Genomic DNA, 21,681 nt, shown 5'->3' with positions numbered 1-21,681 from the left:
AATTATGGCTCTCTTCCGATGGCCGTCAGGAGTGGCAATCCGCTGCTTCATTCCCTTTTTCAGAAAACCCTCCACCACAGGTTCTTTAGGTAGGGACAAAGGACCATAGGTAGACTGGCATGATATGCCATCGTGTGATGCAGGTGCTCTGGATGTTTCCTTAATCCGAGAGAGAATAGGAGATCTAGATATTGACCTTGATTTTGACCGTGACCGCGACCTCGACCTCGATTCCAACCGAGCTTCCTTCTCAGTTACCCTTGAGGTTGACTTTTTAGGAGATGGACATGGGCCCTTATCCACTCCCTTGTTCCTGGTTCTGGACCTTGACACCGACCCTCTTACCGCAGACGAGCCTCTACGTTCCTTTGACTATCCTTTCATTGATTTAAAATTTAACGACTGTCCTGACAGACGTGTTAGATGTGACCAGGCTTCCTGCTTGCGAAAACGTTCGTATTCTCGCAAAGCCTTATCCCCTTCACAGCCATCCAACCTGTTGTAACAGGCTGGTCACCTCTTGTGCATCTGCTCTTGAACATAAGTATCCACAGTAGGTACACTTCCACCCAAAAGAGGTATGTTGCTCCATTACGTGACGCTCTGCAGCGAACATGGTCCCAAACTCTTTCTTCTCGGTCCATATCTTACACTGCCACCCCGGTCAAGCAAGAACATCCCGAACATCCTGAAATAACAAAACTTAACCTGGTCTAAGAACAAATTGTGATATAGAACAATTCTACATATCAGCATAGCGTTTTGCTGGACGTATGCGTCGATCCCCGACGGTTATAAATAGTAGGAGTAGATGTAACCTCGCCCCCAGTAGTATCCTGGTCTCCCTGACAATCGTCATGCGGTAAATCCAATGCTGATGCCAGATCCTCTGTATCACCGTTGGACAAAACCGGCACGTGGTTACTGGTGTCCGGAGAAGACGGAATGTTACCCAAACCATCGTCTATCGCCAGATTGTCTATGGTATTGTCAATAAGATGTATCTCTGTATTTGGATCCATAGATACCTCATGCCTATCATGTATTCTGGAGGGTGCACTAAACCAAGAGGGAGGATTGTCGCCAAGATAAGGTTTCAATCGATTGTAGTGGACAACCTTTGCTCTTGACGTTAATGTTTCTTGGATTTTATTTGTAACATCACTGAGCTTTTTGGTGACTAAAAATGGTCCTTTCCATGGTTTTTGGAGCTTAGGGCACACTCCCACTTTCCTGACATAGCTATGCAACCACACACTGTCTCCCTCCTGATACGGCTTTAAATGTTCGCCTGCATCATAACTCTTTTTCATAGAAGCACTTGAAAACTTGCAAACTCATGAACCCGCTCGATCTTCTGTGACAGGGAATGTGCATAATCTGTTCGATTCTCAGATGTCTCCTGATCTGGATGACAGTACATAAGGTCGATTGGAAGAGAAATATCTCGTCCAAACATCATTTGAGCTGGCGAGTACCCTGACGACGCGTGAACCGAGGACCTATATGCCATCATCAAAACTGGAAGGAGTTGATCCCAATTCCTCTGATTCTCACTTACAAACAGAGCAAGCATGTTTTCCAGAGTTTGGTTACAACGCTCCACTATCCCGCTTGATTGTGGATGCAATGGAGTCGTCCTGGTTTTTTCTGTACCTAAGACCTGACACATTTCAGCAAAAACACGACTCTCAAAGTTCCGACCTTGGTCGGAATGGAGCTGTTTTGGAACTCAAAACTGGGAGACAAAACTTTCTACAAGGACATTGGCCACAGTAGGTGCTTCCATGTCCGGTAGTGGATATGCCTCACTCCACTTTGTGAAATAGTCTACAATGACAATCGCGGTTCTGGTGTTGGTCTCTTACGGGACGCACAGTCATCACACACTCGACAAAAGTCCCTACGCACTCCTTGCCAGTAGAACCGTAGCCGTAAACGAGCAAGTGTTTTCGCCATCCCCAGGTGCCCTGCTGTCCTACTACTGTGCAATTCTCCCATGTCCCATGACCGCAGCTCCTCTGGGAGTATAATTTGCCACTCTTTTTTCCGTCCGTCTGTCCGACAAAGGACACCAGATTTTATGACAAGGGACTCAAACCTAGCCCAGTAGTGTTTTATTACTGGTGACAGATGACTAATCTCTGCCCACGGAGGTTTTGCTTTGTTTTCTATCCAACGATAGATTATCTTTATCACATTATCCTCTAACTGGAGGTTCTTCAGTCTTTCAAGTGTAATAGTTCCTTGATCAGAAAGCTGGTCAACCTGTGGAACTGAAGTCATGTCTTCGTCAGGATCAGTGATTGTGTTTATATAGAATTCACTCTTTTCCGGATGATCTGGATCTTTACTTTCTGCTGTGTCGCAGTGTGAACAAGGAGTGTCCAAACAGGGCCGCCTTGATAGACCATCTGCATTGGAATGAAGCTTTCCCGCTCTATGTTTAATCTGGAAATCATACTCTGACAATCTTTCAAGCCACCTGGCTAACTGACCCTCTGGATTCCGAAAGTTTTGGAGCTATTTAAGGGATCCATGGTCAGTACAGAGCAGAAAGTGGAATTGCTTCACAGCAACAACTACAGCCAGCAGCTCACGTCACGTGACGCAGTATGACCTTTCTGGTTTACTGAATGATTTGCTGTAGTAGCTGCATCCGTGTCAAGTATAAAGAGGCCATTCTGCTGAGGATAACTCAAAATCGGGGCAGAGGTGAGCTGATGTTTAAGTTCTTGGGATTCAGCTTGAGGTTAGCAGACCTGATTCTGTCAAAAACAGTCTTAAGATTTCTTTACTCCTGTTCAAATGTTTGGGCGAACACCAGGATATCATCCAAATACACCAAGCATAGCTTCCAGTGTAGATCAAAAAGGACTTTATTCATTAAATGGACAAATGTGGCAGGGGCATTACAAAGGCCAAATGGAATTGCTTTGAATTGCTATAAGCCTCCATTGCCTGTGACAAAAGCTGTTTTCTGTCTATCCTGTTCTGCGACATCGACCTGCCAATAGCCTAAAGTGGAGTACCAGGAAGATCCAGCGAGAGTATAAAATGTGTCATCTATTCTTGGAATTGGATGGCTATTCTTAACAGTTATACTGTTAAGTTCCCGATAATCTATAACTATTGGTGAAGCAAAAGGTCTACTTGCAGGCTCAATGACGTCATTAGCCAACATGTTCTCAATCACCTTCTCTGCCTCTGCTGAAACCACAGGGAAGGTTCCACCAGATAATCTGCATCTACTTTCAATGAGGCTACAATTGCCCAAGTTACAAGCATTTCACCTTTTGGGGGGATAGTCAACGTTTCTTTAAAAACCACCCTACAACGTATCTCCTCCAATTCCTGTGAAACTGGTAGTAATGGTACCCTAGCACCACTGATATCAAGAACATCATCCCTTAACATGATATTATAGCCTTCTCCCCGCAAAAAAATCTTTCCCTAGGATGCCTTCATTTTTAATGTCGGCAAACCAAACTTTACGTTTAACCACAAAGCCGTTCATTTCAATCTTGACTCGAAGGAAGCCTAGCACCGGGGTAGATTCACCGGTTGCGGTTAACATAACCTTTTTATCATGTCCCAGTTTTGCCTGTAGAGCTTTGGGTAAGCGTCTAAAGACACTTTCCTGTCTTTGTTGCCCCGGTATCAACTAGCATAGTAATGAGAAGGCCTTCTATTTTAGCTCTTACAGATTCGCCTTCATCGAAGGGCGATGAATTACAAACCATTATGTCTTTGGACCTTCTCATGCTACTCATGACCGACCTGTGGTCCGCCAGCTCGGTCTTATCTAGTTTCGTTGTTGGGATTGTGACTTTCTTGGTGGACATGACTTATCACTCTGCTGACTGTTTGTTTGATCACGCTTTTTCCCAACATTACTTTTACTCTCTTTTTCTCCAGGATTTGTATAACTGTTCAACTGAGACAAGTTCTTCTCAAACAATCTCCTGAGACAATCTATGTGCTTTTTCAGAGATTGCACCTGGTCTTGAGGTGTGTCTGACTGGGTAACTTCAGATTCATCATCTTTACCCTGGACATATCTCGCAGGCCTATTCATAAACTCGTCCGCCATCTAGTGAGTCTATAACCTTACTGCCAGAGTGTCTGCCTGCGTGATGTTCTCTGGTTGTGTTTCACGTAACCGCCATTTGATGTCGACCACGGACCACGGGGTGTTCTCCTCATTACCTAATGTTTCGTTGGCACCCTAGACTTGGTGTAGATGCATTTCTTGCCATCGATACCAGTTCTGAGACTGTAGGGAGTCGTCAGAATTATGCCCAGAAACTTAATGTCACTAACAGAGGTCTGCTATCGCTCTGCCTGTCCACACTGGGTGCCTGACCCCTGATGCACATGCTTGACCCCGGTTAGGCAGTCAAGCATGACACAGATGAACCAGTCACCAGAGTGACAATGCAGTGCTGTAGCAGACGACAGATTATATCACATATAAACCAACATAAATTAACTCATTAGTTAACACATGTGACTAATTGCACTTAAAGATATACATGTGACCGTAAAATAATTAATTTGTTACAATATCAATGATCTTCCACAAACATTAAAGAAATAGGTCGGGGAAAGAACTACATGTATACTCAGCTATTGGAAAAGTTGTCAGCAGATAAATGTTATACATGTTTTCCTGAATATATATAGAATAGGAATAACCAGATGAAGACATTTCATTTGATACAAATAGAGCTGCCTGACTATAAAATCCAATTTTGAATTTCTTATTTATTAACTCAGACCCTGGCGTTTCTCGGGGCCTTTGGCCCTTTGATTTCTTTCTTTATTTATTAACAATATAACATGTACATACTATTAATTTATTAACATTCGTGCTAAAAAGCATTACAAATTTCTTCTTATTAGTTATAGAAAATAGAAAACAAAGACCGTGTCAGTACATCAGAAAACCGTCCACATAGATATAAAAACACAATGGAAGTAACAGAACAAACATTGACTCTAAGTAAAACAGTAAAGTTGTGTGAGAGTTAGATTTGGTCTTCTTCCATTTGTCAGTTAACAAATATCGCTATCTCTGAAGAGTCTAGACCTGCTATCTTTTGATTCCAACTTAAAACAATATCTGGTTACCATCCTAAAACAAAAAGGGGTCGTGCAATACACGAAATATCACACTGTCGTTATGAATCTCGAGTAAAAAATGGCACAGCTCATTAATGAGTGAACAACCTGAAATAAAATTACAAGTGTCAAGTCCGTCTACGATTGTTTATAGCAAAATAATCATTACCAATGAATTATTCTCATGCAAAGTGCTCTGGAAAATGAAAGGGGAATGTATCTTAATGAATCCTATTCGACCACTGTCGTTGCTCCCGGACGTGTTGCACTCTTTAATATAAAAATAACTACTTTTCTTTAGTCCGGGAATTATTGGCATTAAGTATATCATTTCATATTTAATTGATATTGATAATTGCCTTTGTCCAATAAGAAATGATCAGTATCAAATGAACCGATTGGATGGCTTGATTTCGTTCCATATTATTCTACAAATTCTAAATGTAACTTTTTTTTTTCATTTTTGCGAAATTTATGTGAATCATCAGTAGTTAACAGTTAAATAGTGCAATGAAATATCGATGCTAAATCTAGTCAAGTTTAAAATCACGCGGGAATACCGAAAACGTTTGTGGAGTGAAGCATAACCAGAGGCCTTGGCTAGCGAAGATATGAAAATGCTGACATGTGCATTTCTGAAATTGAGCAATTTGGTTAAAACAAATATTTCTAAAATATGAGATCTGCAATAAATGCATATAATAAAATTTACGAAACTTATAGAAAAAACGCTACCTGTGTAATAATGAACTAGCATTATGTATAGTACATTATTACACATACTGTAGTTGAGAGTTAAACTGTATGTCCTTTCTAAACGATACATTTATATATATAGACTAGTTTATACATCCTAATCTCCAGGATATGAGTACTCGGTTTGTCGAATGGATCCCCTCCTGCGTGAGGCCAACTCATTATGTTTTCTTCTCTTTTTTTATTGAGCAATAAAATTATTTGAACCTTTAAAACAACAAACAAACAAACAGTTCATTCAAACTACAGTATAGATTCCAGACAATGTTTCTGCTGGCAAGGTTGCCTCACCTTACCTCATTGCTTTCCTCTTCCTGTAGTGAGAGGTAATTTTATTATCGGTTCTATTTAATTCTTCTAATTTTCTGATCGATGAACCTACTAAATAGAACACAGAAAAAATGCATATACCGTGTCATACAGATCTAGAGCTTTACTAATCTCTTGTCATAATTAAGTTTAGTAATTTTATGTAGATCCACATCAAATTCTATTTAAGGAGTGTTAATTGTGTTGAGTCCCACTTTAGATCTAAGTTTGGTAAGTAAGTATCTTGACTATATCTTTTACTTCCAATCCAAATTAGTTTTATTTACATTAGTCTTCAAAACCATAACTTCTTGCAAATATATTCAATTCAGTAACTGATTCAGATAATGACCTTTCCGAGCCATCTATAGTAAGAAAAGTGTCATCAGCATACTGGGAATTCAATCAATATGGTTATTGTTGACAAACAACAAAACCACACAATGTAATACCAATGTATTTTTGTACTTTCTCAGTTGTTCCCATATAACGTGTTTTTCCGTTTCGAAAAAAGAAAAGAAAAGAAAGCAGTAATAGGTCTAAGACCCCACTTGATTCTTCAAGTTAAGCTAAAAAGTAAAAATAAATTATTTCTATGTAAGTGATCACATAAATAAAGATTCATATTTTCGCAATCATTACATAATTATGTCATCAGTCAAAAATTCTCTTATCACAGAAAAATCAGAAAACCGTCTTTGCGTCAAAAACGGTCGATAGCATATTCTTAGCCATTAAAAAAAATTATTAATTTAAATTATTAAAGAAAATTATTTCTCTCATATCATTATAAAATTTCTTACAAAAGTGTCTCTCAGCCATCCATTTTCTTCATTTAAAAAAAGAAAATTCTTTATTTGACGTTTTTACCAAAAATACTTATGATATTCTGAAAGATCATAGCAAATTTTCTGGCAATTTGTTAGTTTGCACACAAATTTCATTACTTTTATGGTTAAGTGATTAACGAATTAATAATTCCCCGACAAAAATTGACGTAACTTGACCGACTTTTGACGTGGCCATAATCAAATTGTCAACATCCAAAGAAAAGAAGTTGTATCAACAATACTTTGAAAAATCAACGATTTTGATTTGCACCTCGACATATTTGATCATTTACGCAACACACTGTACTTTTTATTGCCCAGTCACTTTTGTTTTAAAATACTACGTCACTGCATGACGTCATGACTGTCATGACTGTCATTGGAATTCCATTCATAGTTCTCGATCGCAATATGAGGCGGTAAAGTTACGGCAATTTTTATCTGTGAATTATTCATTTGTTCATCACTTAACCATGAAAGGAATGGTGTGCAAACTTGTAAGTTTGCTAAATTTAGAATATCATAAGAATTTTTAGACAAAACGTCAAATAAAGAAATTTTCAAAATGAAGAAAATGGATGGCCAAGTGACACTTTTGCCAGAAATGTGGTAGTGATATTTGTGTATGTAGGATAAGGATATTCCACCCTCTGGATCAGAAAATGAGGTAAAACTCTCGGCAAGCCAGGGGTTTCCAGTGTTGGTATAAGATAATACTGTATTCCAGTGTTGGTATAGGATAATACTGTATTCCAGTGTTGGTATCGGATAATACTGTATTCCAGTGCTGGTATCGGATAATACTGTATTCCAGTGTTGGTATAGGATAATACTGTATTCCAGTGTAGGTATAGGATAATACTGTATTCCAGTGTTGGTATAGGATAATACTGTATTCCAGTGTTGGTATAGGGTAATACTGTATTCCAGTGTTGGTATCGGATAATACTGTATTCCAGTGTTGGTATCAGATAATACTATATTCCAGTGTTGGTACAGGATAATACTGTATTCCAGTGTTGGTATAAGATAATACTGTATTCCAGTATTGGTATAAGATAATACTGTATTCCAGTGTTGGTATAGGATAATACTGTATTCCAGTGTTGTTGGTATAGGATAATACTGTATTCCAGTGTTGGTATAGGATAATACTGTATTCCAGTGTTGGTATAGGATAATACTGTATTCCAGTGTTGGTATAGGATAATACTGTATTCCAGTGTTGGTATAGGATAATACTGTATTCCAGTGTTGGTATCAGATAATACTATATTCCAGTGTTGGTACAGGATAATACTGTATTCCAGTGTTGGTATAAGATAATACTGTATTCCAGTATTGGTATAAGATAATACTGTATTCCAGTGTTGGTATAGGATAATACTGTATTCCAGTGTTACATATGGTAATGCTTTATTCAATTGTTAACATATGTATATGCAAATACTATATTCTACTGTTAGTAAAATAATGTAAAAACAAAAAGTCAAACAACAACCATACATTATACATGTAAATGCACAAATACTCCATTCTTGAAAATAGCTTTATGTAAAAATAACTACTTATTATGAAATAAAAAATAAATATATACTAGTATTTAATTCATTAAAATAATCAACTGCTGCATCCTAAAACTTAAGTATTGAGATCCTTATCAGTTTCAATGTGACCCAGAATCCTTTATATCCTCTTCAAATCACGAAACATCGTCAAGGCCAATGTCAGTTCTTTGGTTTTACAGAGAATTTTTCTACAAGTCCTTCAAAGTTCAGCACAACCCCTACCCCAACAGCTGGGTCCATAGATATGAAATTGTGTATGTTGTTTGTGGAATCTGAAATATTAGTGATTAACAAAAACAATACAAAACAATAAAACAGATACTTTTTTTTCATTGTGTGTTGTGATTTTGTGCTATTGATTTAGTTTGTCAACATTGTATGAATACATATACATTAACATTGTATATCAAAACACTACCACATTGATTCAAACTGATAGACTTTCCATTTTGAATGACACCATTTATTTCAGTCATTTAAATATTCTGTATCCAATGGTAAATTCCTATCTAGTTAAAGGTGATACTCATGTCTTTTTTAAGTATAATGGCGGTGACAGTGTAATGGGTAACCTACCTGAGGTCTGTAGACAGGGGTACAATGGGTAACCTACCTGAGGTCTGAAGACAGGGGTACGATGGGTAACCTACCTGAGGTCTGTAGACAGGGGTACGATGGGTAACCTACCTGAGGTCTGTAGACAGGGGTACGATGGTGACAGTGTAATGGGTAACCTACCTGAGGTCTGTAGACAGGGGTATGATGGGTAACCTACCTGAGGTCTGTAGACAGGGGTACGATGGGTAACCTACCTGAGGTCTGTAGACAGGGGTATGATGGGTAACCTACCTGAGGTCTGTAGACAGGGGTACGATGGGTAACCTACCTGAGGTCTGTAGACAGGGGTACAATGGGTAACCTACCTCAGGTCTGTAGACAGGAGTATGATGGGTAACCTACCTCAGGTCTGTAGACAGGGGTATGATGGGTAACCTACCTCAGGTCTGTAGACAGGGGTACAATGGGTAACCTACCTGAGGTCTGTAGACAGGGGTACGATGGGAAACCTACCTTAGGTCTGTAGACAGGGGTACGATGGTGACAGTGTAATGGGTAACCTACCTTAGGTCTGTAGACAGGGGTACAATGGGTAACCTACCTGAGGTCTGTAGACAGGGGTACGATGGTGACAGTGTAATGGGTAACCTACCTGAGGTCTGTAGACAGGGGTATGATGGGTAACCTACCTCAGGTCTGTAGACAGGGGTACAATGGGTAACCTACCTCAGTTCTGTAGACAGGGGTACGATGGGTAACCTACCTGAGGTCTGTAGACAGGGGTACGATGGGTAACCTACCTGAGGTCTGTAGACAGGGGTACGATGGGTAACCTACCTGAGGTCTGTAGACAGGGGTACGATGGGTAACCTACCTGAGGTCTGTAGACAGGGGTACGATGGGTAACCTACCTGAGGTCTGTAGACAGGGGTATGATGGGTAACCTACCTGAGGTCTGTAGACAGGGGTACGATGGGTAACATACCTTAGGTCTGTAGACAGGGGTACGATGGGTAACCTACCTGAGGTCTGTAGACAGGGGTATGATGGGTAACCTACCTGAGGTCTGTAGACAGGGGTACAATGGGTAACATACCTGAAGTCTGTAGACAGGGGTACGATGGGTAACCTACCTGAGGTCTGTAGACAGGGAACAATGGGTAACTTACCTGAGGTCTGTAGACAGGGGTACAATGGGTAACCTACCTGAGGTCTGTAGACAGGGGTACGATGGTGACAGTGTAATGGGTAACCTACCTGAGGTTTGTAGACAGGGGTACGATGGTGACAGTGTAATGGGTAACCTACCTGAGGTCTGTAGACAGGGGTACGAGAAGTAACCTACCTGAGGTCTGTAGACAGGGGTATGATGGGTAACCTACCTGAGGTCTGTAGACAGGGGTACAATGGGTAACATACCTGAAGTCTGTAGACAGGGGTACGATGGGTAACCTACCTGAGGTCTGTAGACAGGGGACAATGGGTAACTTACCTGAGGTCTGTAGACAGGGGTACAATGGGTAACCTACCTGAGGTCTGTAGACAGGGGTACGATGGTGACAGTGTAATGGGTAACCTACCTGAGGTTTGTAGACAGGGGTACGATGGTGACAGTGTAATGGGTAACCTACCTGAGGTCTGTAGACAGGGGTACGAGAAGTAACCTACCTGAGGTCTGTAGACAGGGGTACGATGGGTGACCTACCTGAGGTCTGTAGACAGGGGTACGATGGTGGCTCACTTAGCCAATGTTTGTTAGCATCCATCATGTGTGATCTGTCTGAGGCAAACGTAGATAAGAACTCTAACCCAGGTATCACTCTAAACTTCCTGAAACAATTATTTAGTATGAGACGTTTCCCTTTGGTTGAGTATCATTACACTTAATCACATCAACGTTAATAAAACTGTCTGGTGGCTGTGACAGAGAGTGTTTATAGATTGTAGTAAACGTTTAACAGGATGTGCTATATAGTATTATATTATCACACACCTTGAAACATATTCAATGATGATCAGTATTTTTTACAACTCGTTAATACTTTTAACTGGGAAAACCATGAAATATTAGCCCTATGACATTTAACAATACCGTAGGCCTTATATGGCCTGTGTTATATGTAATGCTGTCTGATTAACATCTACTTACCTTGGTACTAGTTACTACATTGACCCAACTGTGGTACTGGTTACTACAGTGACCTAACTGTGGTACCGATTACTACAGTTACCTAACTATGGTACCGGTTACTACAGTTACCTAACTGTGGGACCGGTTAATACATTGACCTAACTGTGGTAACGGTTACTACAGTTACCTAACTGTGGGACCGGTTACTACATTGACCTAACTGTGGTAACGGTTACTACAGTTACCTAACTGTGGTAACGGTTACTACATTGACCTAACTGTGGTACCAGTTACTTCATTGACCTAACTGTGGTACCAGTTACTACATTGACCTAACTGTGGTATCAGTTACTACATTGACCTAACTGTGGTATCAGTTACTACATTGACCTACAAATATGTAACTGTGGTATCAGTTACTACATTGACCTAACTGTGGTATCAGTTACTACATTGACCTAACTGTGGTATCAGTTACTACATTGACCTAACTGTGGTATCGGTTACTACATTGACCTAACTGTGGTATCAGTTACTACATTGACCTAACTGTGGTATCAGTTACTACAGTTACCTAACTGTGGTACCAGTTACTACATTGACCTAACTGTGGTATCAGTTACTACAGTTACCTAACTGTGGTACCAGTTACTACATTGACCTATCTGTGGTATCAGTTACTACATTGACCTAACTGTGGTACCGGTTACTACATTGACCTAACTGTGGTATCAGTTACTACAGTTACCTAACTGTGGTATCAGTTACTACATTGACCTAACTGTGGTATCAGTTACTACATTGACCTAACTGTGGTATCAGTTACTACATTGACCTAACTGTGGTATCAGTTACTACAGTTACCTAACTGTGGTATCAGTTACTACAGTTACCTAACTATGGTACCAGTTACTACATTGACCTAACTATGGTATCAGTTACTACATTGACCTAACTGTGGTACCAGTTACTACGTTGACCTAACTGTGGTAACGGTTACTACATTGACCTAACTGTGGTACCAGTTACTACATTTACCTAACTGTGGTACCGGTTACTACATTGACCTAACTGTGGTACTAGTTACTACATTGACCTAACTGTGGTACCGGTTACTACATTGACCTAACTGTGGTACCAGTTACTACGTTGACCTAACTGTGGTAACGGTTACTACATTGACCTAACTGTGGTACCAGTTACTACATTTACCTAACTGTGGTACCGGTTACTACATTGACCTAACTGTGGTACCGATTACTACAGTTACCTAACTGTGGTATCAGTTACTACATTGACCTAACTGTGGTATCAGTTACTACATTGACCTAACTGTGGTATCAGTTACTACATTGACCTAACTGTGGTATCAGTTACTACAGTTACCTAACTGTGGTATCAGTTACTACAGTTACCTAACTATGGTACCAGTTACTACATTGACCTAACTATGGTATCAGTTACTACATTGACCTAACTGTGGTACCAGTTACTACGTTGACCTAACTGTGGTAACGGTTACTACATTGACCTAACTGTGGTACCAGTTACTACATTTACCTAACTGTGGTACCGGTTACTACATTGACCTAACTGTGGTACTAGTTACTACATTGACCTAACTGTGGTACCGGTTACTACATTGACCTAACTGTGGTACCAGTTACTACGTTGACCTAACTGTGGTAACGGTTACTACATTGACCTAACTGTGGTACCAGTTACTACATTTACCTAACTGTGGTACCGGTTACTACATTGACCTAACTGTGGTACCGATTACTACAGTTACCTAACTGTGGTACCGGTTACTACATTGACCCAACTGTGGTATCAGTTACTACATTGACCTAACTGTGGTACTAGTTACTATATTTACCTAACTGTGGTACCGGTTACTACATTGACCTAACTGTGGTATCAGTTACTACATTGACCTAACTGTGGTACTAGTTACTATATTTACCTAACTGTGGTACCGGTTACTACATTGACCTAACTGTGGTATCAGTTACTACATTGACCTAACTGTGGTATCAGTTACTACAGTTACCTAACTGTGGTATCAGTTACTACATTGACCTAACTGTGGTATCAGTTACTACATTGACCTAACTGTGGTATCAGTTACTACAGTTACCTAACTGTGGTACCAGTTACTTCATTGACCTAACTGTGGTATCAGTTACTACATTGACCTAACTGTGGTATCAGTTACTACATTGACCTAACTGTGGTACCGGTTACTACAGTTACCTAACTGTGGTACCACTTACTACATTGACCTAACTGTGGTACCAGTTATGACATTGACCTAAGTGTGATACCGGTTTCTACATTGACCTAACTGTGGTACCGGTTACTATATTTACCTAACTGTGGTACAAGTTACTAATGTACATTGACCTTACTTTGGTAATGGTTACTACAGTTACCTAACTTTGGTACCAGTTACTACAATGACCTAACTGTGGTACAAGTTACTACATTAACCTAACTGTGGTAACGGTTACTAAAATGACCTAACTGTGGTAATGGTTACTACAGTTACCTAACTGTGGTACTAGTTACTACAGTTACCTAACTGTGGTAACGGTTACTACATTAACCTAACTGTGGTACCAGTTACTACGTTGACCTAACTGTGGTAACGATTACTACATTGACCTAACTGTGGTACTAGTTACTACATTTACCTAACTGTGGTACCGGTTACTACATTGACCTAACTGTGGTACTAGTTACTACATTGACCTAACTGTGGTACTAGTTACTACACTGACCTAACTGTGGTACCGGTTACTACATTGACCTAACTGTGGTAACGGTTACTACATTGACCTAACTGTGGTACTAGTTACTACATTGACCTAACTGTGGTACCGGTTACTACAATGACCTAACTGTGGTATCAGTTACTACATTGACCTAACTGTGGTATCAGTTACTACAGTTACCTAACTGTGGTACCAGTTACTACATTGACCTAACTGTGGTATCAGTTACTACATTGACCTAACTGTGGTACCGGTTACTACATTGACCTAACTGTGGTACCGGTCACTACATTGACCTAACTGTGGTACCGGTTACTACAGTTACCTATTATCAGCTGATTTAACATGACCTACCTGTGATACTGTTTTTTCACAGTAATATTTGGTCTGATCCCTTTGGCAGCATACTCAGTGAAATCACAAGGAAACGGCAGCTTTGTATCAAGGTCAAAAACCAGGGAAATATCATCCTCATTGTATATAAATATCACATGGTAGTCCTACAAATATCAAATGGTAGTCCTACAAATATCACATGGTACTCCTACAAATATCACACGGTACTCCTACACACATCACATGGTACTCCTACACACATCACATGGTACTCCTACACACATCACATGGTACTCCTACACACATCACATGGTACTACTACAAATATCACATGGTACTCCTACAAATATCACACGGTACTCCTACACACATCACATGGTACTCCTACACACATCACATGGTACTCCTACACACATCACATGGTACTCCTACACACATCACATGGTACTACTACAAATATCACATGGTACTCCTACAAATATCACATGGTACTCCTACAAACATCACATGGTACTCCTACACACATCACATGGTACTCCTACACACATCACATGGTACTCCTACAAACATCACATGGTACTCCTACACACATCACATGGTACTCCTACAAATATCACATGGTACTCCTACAAACATCACATGGTTAAACAAACTTTTCATCAAGTTTTGTTTCTCTGTCATCTCTAGACAAACATTGCTATGAAAATCTTGAAAGGGCAGTAACTCTGTAAATGAATGGCACATGTCAATCTGACCAAGAAGGTTATATGCACAAACTTTGGGCAAACGTAATTAAAGAGTATGAGAAACTTAAGTGAAAGATAGATGTCACATATTTCAATACACAGACAGATTAAACCTTTAAAACAGACCGCAAGTACCACCCATGGGAGACTAATTATCCTTCCCTCTATTTTAATTAAGGAAATCTAATTCAATTACAAAAAAAGGGCTGGAAAATCACATTTACTATAGACTACTACAGTATTACAATAAAAATAGATTATGAGATTAACATTATTTTCTCTTTTACATAACAATCGAATGTAGATAGTACTTCTACTTAGAGATAAATTTACATAGTAAAGCATAGAGGAGAATATCTTTATACTTACCCAAACTACAACTCCATCAAGTGCAGAGCTAGATTTCTGGTACCAGAGTGGTATCTATGGAAATAGAGAATTTGACAGAATTATGTTATAGTGGTGGAATTACACTGTGATATCAGAGTTGTTTAAATAAAATAATGTTTTTATCCAGTGAACTTATTTTCTATGGCTTTCATACAGAAAACAGTAATAATTTCATTGAATCATTTCCCATCAATTTTGTTTTATAATTAAAAAACATTTATTCCAACTATGAGTAAATAATTAAAATACTAAGAAAATACATGTATCTAAGATCCTGATGTATGTGTTAATTTATATTTTTAAAATTATATAATATCCGATGAAAATTGGTAGGTACCCATTATTATACCCCCGCACAAAGTTAGGGAGGTTTACTGGATTTGGTTTATTTGGTTTATTTGGTTTAACGTCCTATTAACAGCCAGGGTCATTTAAGGACGTGCCAGGTTTGGGGGTGGAGGAGAGCCGGAGTACCCGGAGAAAAACCACAGGCCTACGGTCAGTACCTGGCAACTGCCACACGTAGGTTTCGAACTCGCAACCCAGAAGTGGAGGGCTAGTGATAAAGTGTCGGGACACCTTCACCACTTGGCCACCGCGGCCCCTCATACTGTATGTATGTGTATGTGTGTTTTGGGAGGCTGTGGTATGTTCGTGTTAAGTCTCCTTGTGATAGGCCAGAACTTTTGCCGATTTATAGTGCTACCACACTGAAGCATACTGCCGAAGACACCCAGCAGCACACCCCACCCGGTCACATTATACTGACAATGGGCAAACCAGTCGTCCCACTCCTTGTATGCTGAGCGCTAAGCAGGAGCTGCAACTACCATTTCTAAAGACTCTGGTATGTCTCAGCCAGGGGACAGAACCCAAAGCCTTCCTCACAGCGGCGAACGCTCAACTAAAGGCCAAAAGTGAGGAATTGTCAAGGGAGACATTAGGAAGAAGAAAGTTGTTCAGAAAGAAAAAAAAAGATAAGATACCAAATTTAGTCGCCTCTTACGATCATGCAATGGGGCAGCAGGTACAATTCTTACGCCCTACCTGCAGGGCAGTTAAGAACTATAACTTTAAGATTTGTCCGGACAACTCCTCCTAAACCGATGGGCCGATTTAAATAAAACTTCACACAAATATAGAGGACCATGTGTAGATGTGCATGCCACTTTCTTTTTCTCAAAATTATGGTTGCTATGGCAACTGGTGACTGAATTCTATTTATTGCGAACAACACATATTTCAGACATTCTGAATTTCAGAAATATCGGCATGCACAGGTTATCTTAATTAGCCTCTAATTAACAGTTCCAATTCACCATTGACTTGTGCAGATTGCGGGGGTATTAGTCAGCCATCCTGGCGACAGTTCTGGTTGGTATGATGATATTGAGTTGGCAGAAAATAATTGTCAATATATCTTTTATTATGATTAAAGGAGTGAAAACAAAACAATACAAAATTGTTTTTTTTATTAATTGATTCAACTTGAGAGTCATTTCCCTGAAACTTGGCATATATTTTTTACATGTTTATCATAGATCCTATGACTTCAGATAATCAAAGTACTGTAAGTAACATTATTGCTTAATGCAAAATCAGTAATCTTCTAAGTTTAATTTGATAAATTGACTGATATTGATTAGGAATTAATTGCAAATAATTTGAAATGTTTGGAGCTGTTGTGATATGATTTGTACACATGTTTCTGTAAGGTCCTAAATGAAATTGGAAGTATGTTGATCTATATTGGATGGATACAAATCAAATATGTCTTCTTTTTTCGGGAAGGTATCATCAGTTATAATACAGTTGGGACTCTGTGACCTTAATTATTGATGCTAACTTCTAATATGCACTAAATTTAGGCTAGTTCCATCGTTAGTTACGCATATTTCAACTTAATATGATGAAACATGTATAAAGAATTACTGAAAACCAAAACTAGAGCTGCTTATCAAGGTCTGAATTAGGAATGTACGTATCCTATTGAAACTGTACTCAAGCATGTATAGTACTTCAAAGTAAAAACTTTAGAGTCCTTTGTTCAGGAATCATTTGATGTTAATAAATCTTTATTAGAGAAGATATACTCCTGATATAATTATTGTAAATAATGTGATAAAGGATAACAACCAGATAGGGACTGTATCTTCATCAAATAATTCAAGAAAAGAAAACTTCAAGCTTTGTTTTCAACTTCAAACCTGATCACAAAGATTACAGAAGTCCATCCGATGGGACAACACATTCCCTATTTATTGTCCCTTTCCAATATTGATCATCCAATCATACTGAACCACACAGTTCAGCAATGTAATCGCACAAAAAAAACATGTTTATGTGGAGAGAACATTTTTGGGGGTGTTATAAGATTCCATAACTGTACGCAAATTTGTGAAGCATTCCATCGCAAATGATTAAAAAATTAATTTAAAATACTCCTCGGTCAAATAAACCCCTAATATTTTACATATGATACAGTTGGGCATTGAAGAACGTATATTTGGGTCCATTCTCTGAAAATAATGCCAATTTAAGCCCCATTTTTCTTTGTTTCGGTATTTCCAAGTCCGTTTCAGTAAATACCCAAAGCGATCGTCTGTTTGTATATTATCGTCTTTGCCGCAAAATAAAAACAAGCTATATAATTGTTCATTTTAAACACAACAACTGCCAACCACACGTATCCATAAATGTTGATATAGTCTGAATATTGCCGTAGTTTTCTGTCACTTCGATTATAAACCCCATGCCAAAGTCATGCAAGAATCGGCCAATCAAATTGATTTAACTTTCGATCTCCTTAATCTTGCAGCTACCTCCCTTACAACATAACAACAAGAAATTATCATTTGTATTTGATTTATTGGTCATTATCGTCAAAGGAAAATGGTATTTGGAAATGGGTGGCAACGTTAACGCTATGAGTTGATTCGCAAAGTTCAGGTTCATTTAGTCTTCACATTTCGCTAGCGTTTAATTTATATGCATTTCTCAAATCGTATGGATGTTGAAAACATCTACTGAATATATTTCAACAAAATCAACAATTTCAGTAAAACTACTAAATAAAACTAAGATATTTTTGCAAGTAAATTATTTGAAGCGTAAGCCATGGCGGCAGCCATATTTCATTGAAACCGAAAGTAGGTGGCGTTTGGTGAATGTGGTTACCAAATATGGTTATATTTGTCAGTCTAGTTCTTGATTGCAATAAACAAACATTAATGTTCGTTTAAAAATGTATCGCAAAATCACTGTAAATAACTCTCCCACAACCAAATTGTACAAGACTCTTAAAGTCATGATCAATGTGGCCGAAAATGTGAACAGTATTGGAAGCGCATTAATAACTTTTTATTTTCAATAAAAATAACTATACACTACCTGTTTGTTGTCATTTGAAATAAATACACAATAGCAGTAAGACAGCTTGTCTGGATTTCTTTCCTTCACATGCTCACAGAGTTTCCACACATTTTCTTCACTGTAATAGTTATGCAAGTAAATTAAAGTAAATTAAAAAAATTCTTTATAGGGTCTATTAACATTTTCTTAAATAATTTCTCAAGCAAGACATAACTAAAATAACTTCCATTCAGCTTGAAATGAATTCAGTAAATTTCAGCTGAACTGAATACATTTCAAATGCTTTGAAATTATGTTGGACAATCACTGGAAACGACAGGGGCTCAGTTTCGGGATTTTGAGTAATATAAGACATCAGTTATTAACAACCACAACACTACAAATTAAGTATCCATATACATTCTGAAACCTTATAAAATATCGGGGTTTTCATTCCTGGAAACATCGATCTTGAACTGAAATTTAACCATCTGGCTGTCTAAGCTATTCAATCAACAGAAGTGTTTATCAAATATCATATGTATTATTTAAGATATGTACAAAGAGGCACTGTGTGCCTGCGTCCATTATATGCCCTATTAAATCCTATCTACGATAGGCTTACTGTATTATGCGAAGGATCCATGCAGAACATACATGTAAAACGAAAGTAGGCATACTTTTTTGTTGTAAAACACTTCAATAAGATGGTTCACTTACCAATAACAACTAGTGTATGTACATTTATCTGTAGTAGGGATAAGATCAACTATCTTGGTTTTATCCATAACTGTTGAGACGGACAGCGAAGTGATTTACATTAGTTTCCAAACGTTTCCTAGACCGAGCTTGAAACGCAAACATGACTTCGACTAGATACAGGAAGAGTACTGTCTTCTGAATGTTTGATGTGCATGTATTTAAATCAAGCGTTGAAAGATCATGTTGATCATGTGATCAATATTTATCCGTAAAAATGGCCTCCAAAAAGCGTCTTGGTAATCTTGCGTTGGATAAAACGGTGATTTTTGCTTGTGATTTACAGGAACGGTTCCGTCCAGCTATCGCTTATTTCTCAGAAATAGTTGAAGTCGCTGGAAGACTGGTAAGACCAAACTGTAACGTAATATTGCACTGTATGTATATAACAGGACGGAACATGAAGTCAAGTCCTGATTTCACTATTATAGTGGTATTCCACTATAATATCTATATATAGCTATATAAACAGTAGCAAATTGAAGCATTTCCGCCAGAAAAGGAATACCTGACAAAAAGCGAGAGTTTTGATTGTAGGTGCATGATCCATATGTGCTTGGTTGTTACAATACCGGCAATAAAATTAAAATGTTGATGTTGGAGATTAAACAAGCTGACCAAGGCATGGTTATAATATTAATTACCAAACATTCCCCCTAAACCTAATGTCAACATCTCACGTGTGTCTGTACTATATACTGACCGTCAGAGTCATTACACTTCTCATTACCAATATTAATTAGATTTCTACTGCACGGATGTTATGTACCTAGGTCAATGCACATACATATGTATGTAGCTGAACTGAACCAGGGTCGATCATCGGCGACCAGGTAGCTCAATCTGTAGAGCATCCCGGCTAGTGTTCGGAGGTCCCAGGTTCGAACCCTGGTCTGGCCGTGCATTTTTCAACTCCTACTACATTTGGTGCCTGTGACCAAACTTTGTTTCAAGTGAGGTGAATACTTGACAAGGGGATACCCGGACCTGGTTTGTGAGTTGTGAAGTCTTCGGGGTCGAAGATTTAAAAAAGGGAGGGAAGAGTGTAGCGGAACTGGACCGGGTTGATCATCGGCGACCAGGTAGCTCAATCGGTAGAGCATCGGACTAGTGTTCGGAGGTCCCGGGTTCTAACTCCAGTCTGGCCGTGCATTTTTCCACTCCTACTACACATACAGTGTCCATGTTTCTCTCAGTTTAGTATATATATAGCATTTTAAAGCCAGTTTGTAACTCTATATAAATTTGTATACCATGTGCTTACCTATTGCCTGTCGTACATGTCTTTAAATATGCCTATATAGTAGGTTGTAATTGAATGTGTTTATCATTTTATCAGTTATGAGATTGGCCTTTACAATTACATGTATATTTACTACTAGAATTCATCATTCTAACTCACTTTTTAACTGTGTCACTGACACCTGCATTTTTCTAGCAATTCTGATAAATAACAATACAAAACAACCAGTTTACACTCTGAATTGTACCATTTCCCCCCTATTTCCAATTTTAACTTATATAACATTATTTATTTTCAGCTTGAAGCCTCCAAGCTTTTAAATATTCCAGTGATTGTGACTGAACAAGTGAGTTGCCTTTTCAGTTTAATTACATTTATGTATATACATTTACATATGAGTTAAAAATCGGTAGCGAGCAGTAAAAGGACAGACGCCCGACGTTAGCTCATAATTCCTATTCAGGTAAGGATTAGAACTGGTTAATAAAAAACATTACATTGGATTTCGTGTTGTTTTATCAGTGACTCCCAGTGTCAAGTTCGTATAAATTTATACCACAGGAAACGACCTAAATAAACTCGGTTTCTCCGATCTCTGTGCTTTGGAAATAATATGGAATATTTTAAACTTCAAAGCGAACATAAGAATGTCTCTATGATAAACATAAATGATTTTAGCTGTAATTGTCGGCGAGTCCTTAGATCGTATGTCAAATTAGGAACACATGGATGAAATAGGGATGTATGACCCCCTGATTTGAGGTGCTACGATTGTACTGTGCCGCGAATAAGACAATCATTAA

The 21,681-nt window shown here is 38.7% G+C and overlaps 2 protein-coding genes across 2 annotated transcripts in view; one reads left to right on the top strand and one right to left on the bottom strand.

Moving 5' to 3' along the window:
- LOC117333194 overlaps positions 1-21,681 on the top strand; it is a 51,280-nt gene that overhangs the window by 28,978 nt on the left and 621 nt on the right. The window contains exon 23 of the mRNA XM_033892366.1: positions 21,177-21,224. Within this exon, the coding sequence (XP_033748257.1) occupies positions 21,177-21,181 (5 nt within the window). The 3' untranslated portion in view covers positions 21,182-21,224. The remainder of the gene's footprint in view (positions 1-21,176; positions 21,225-21,681) is intronic.
- Positions 8,419-19,760, bottom strand: LOC117333199 (protein N-terminal glutamine amidohydrolase-like). The gene is made up of 6 exons (XM_033892374.1): positions 19,597-19,760; positions 18,916-19,015; positions 15,505-15,558; positions 14,408-14,553; positions 10,851-10,975; positions 8,419-8,859 (listed from the first exon to the last, which is right to left on the bottom strand). The coding sequence occupies exons 1-6, from the start codon at positions 19,662-19,664 to the stop codon at positions 8,747-8,749; spliced, it is 606 nt and encodes a 201-aa protein (XP_033748265.1). The 5' UTR covers positions 19,665-19,760; the 3' UTR covers positions 8,419-8,746.

The sequence above is a fragment of the Pecten maximus genome, chromosome 8, assembly GCF_902652985.1.
Source record: "Pecten maximus chromosome 8, xPecMax1.1, whole genome shotgun sequence".
Taxonomy (NCBI): domain Eukaryota; kingdom Metazoa; phylum Mollusca; class Bivalvia; order Pectinida; family Pectinidae; genus Pecten; species Pecten maximus.
This window is presented reverse-complemented; position numbering and strand designations above follow the sequence as displayed.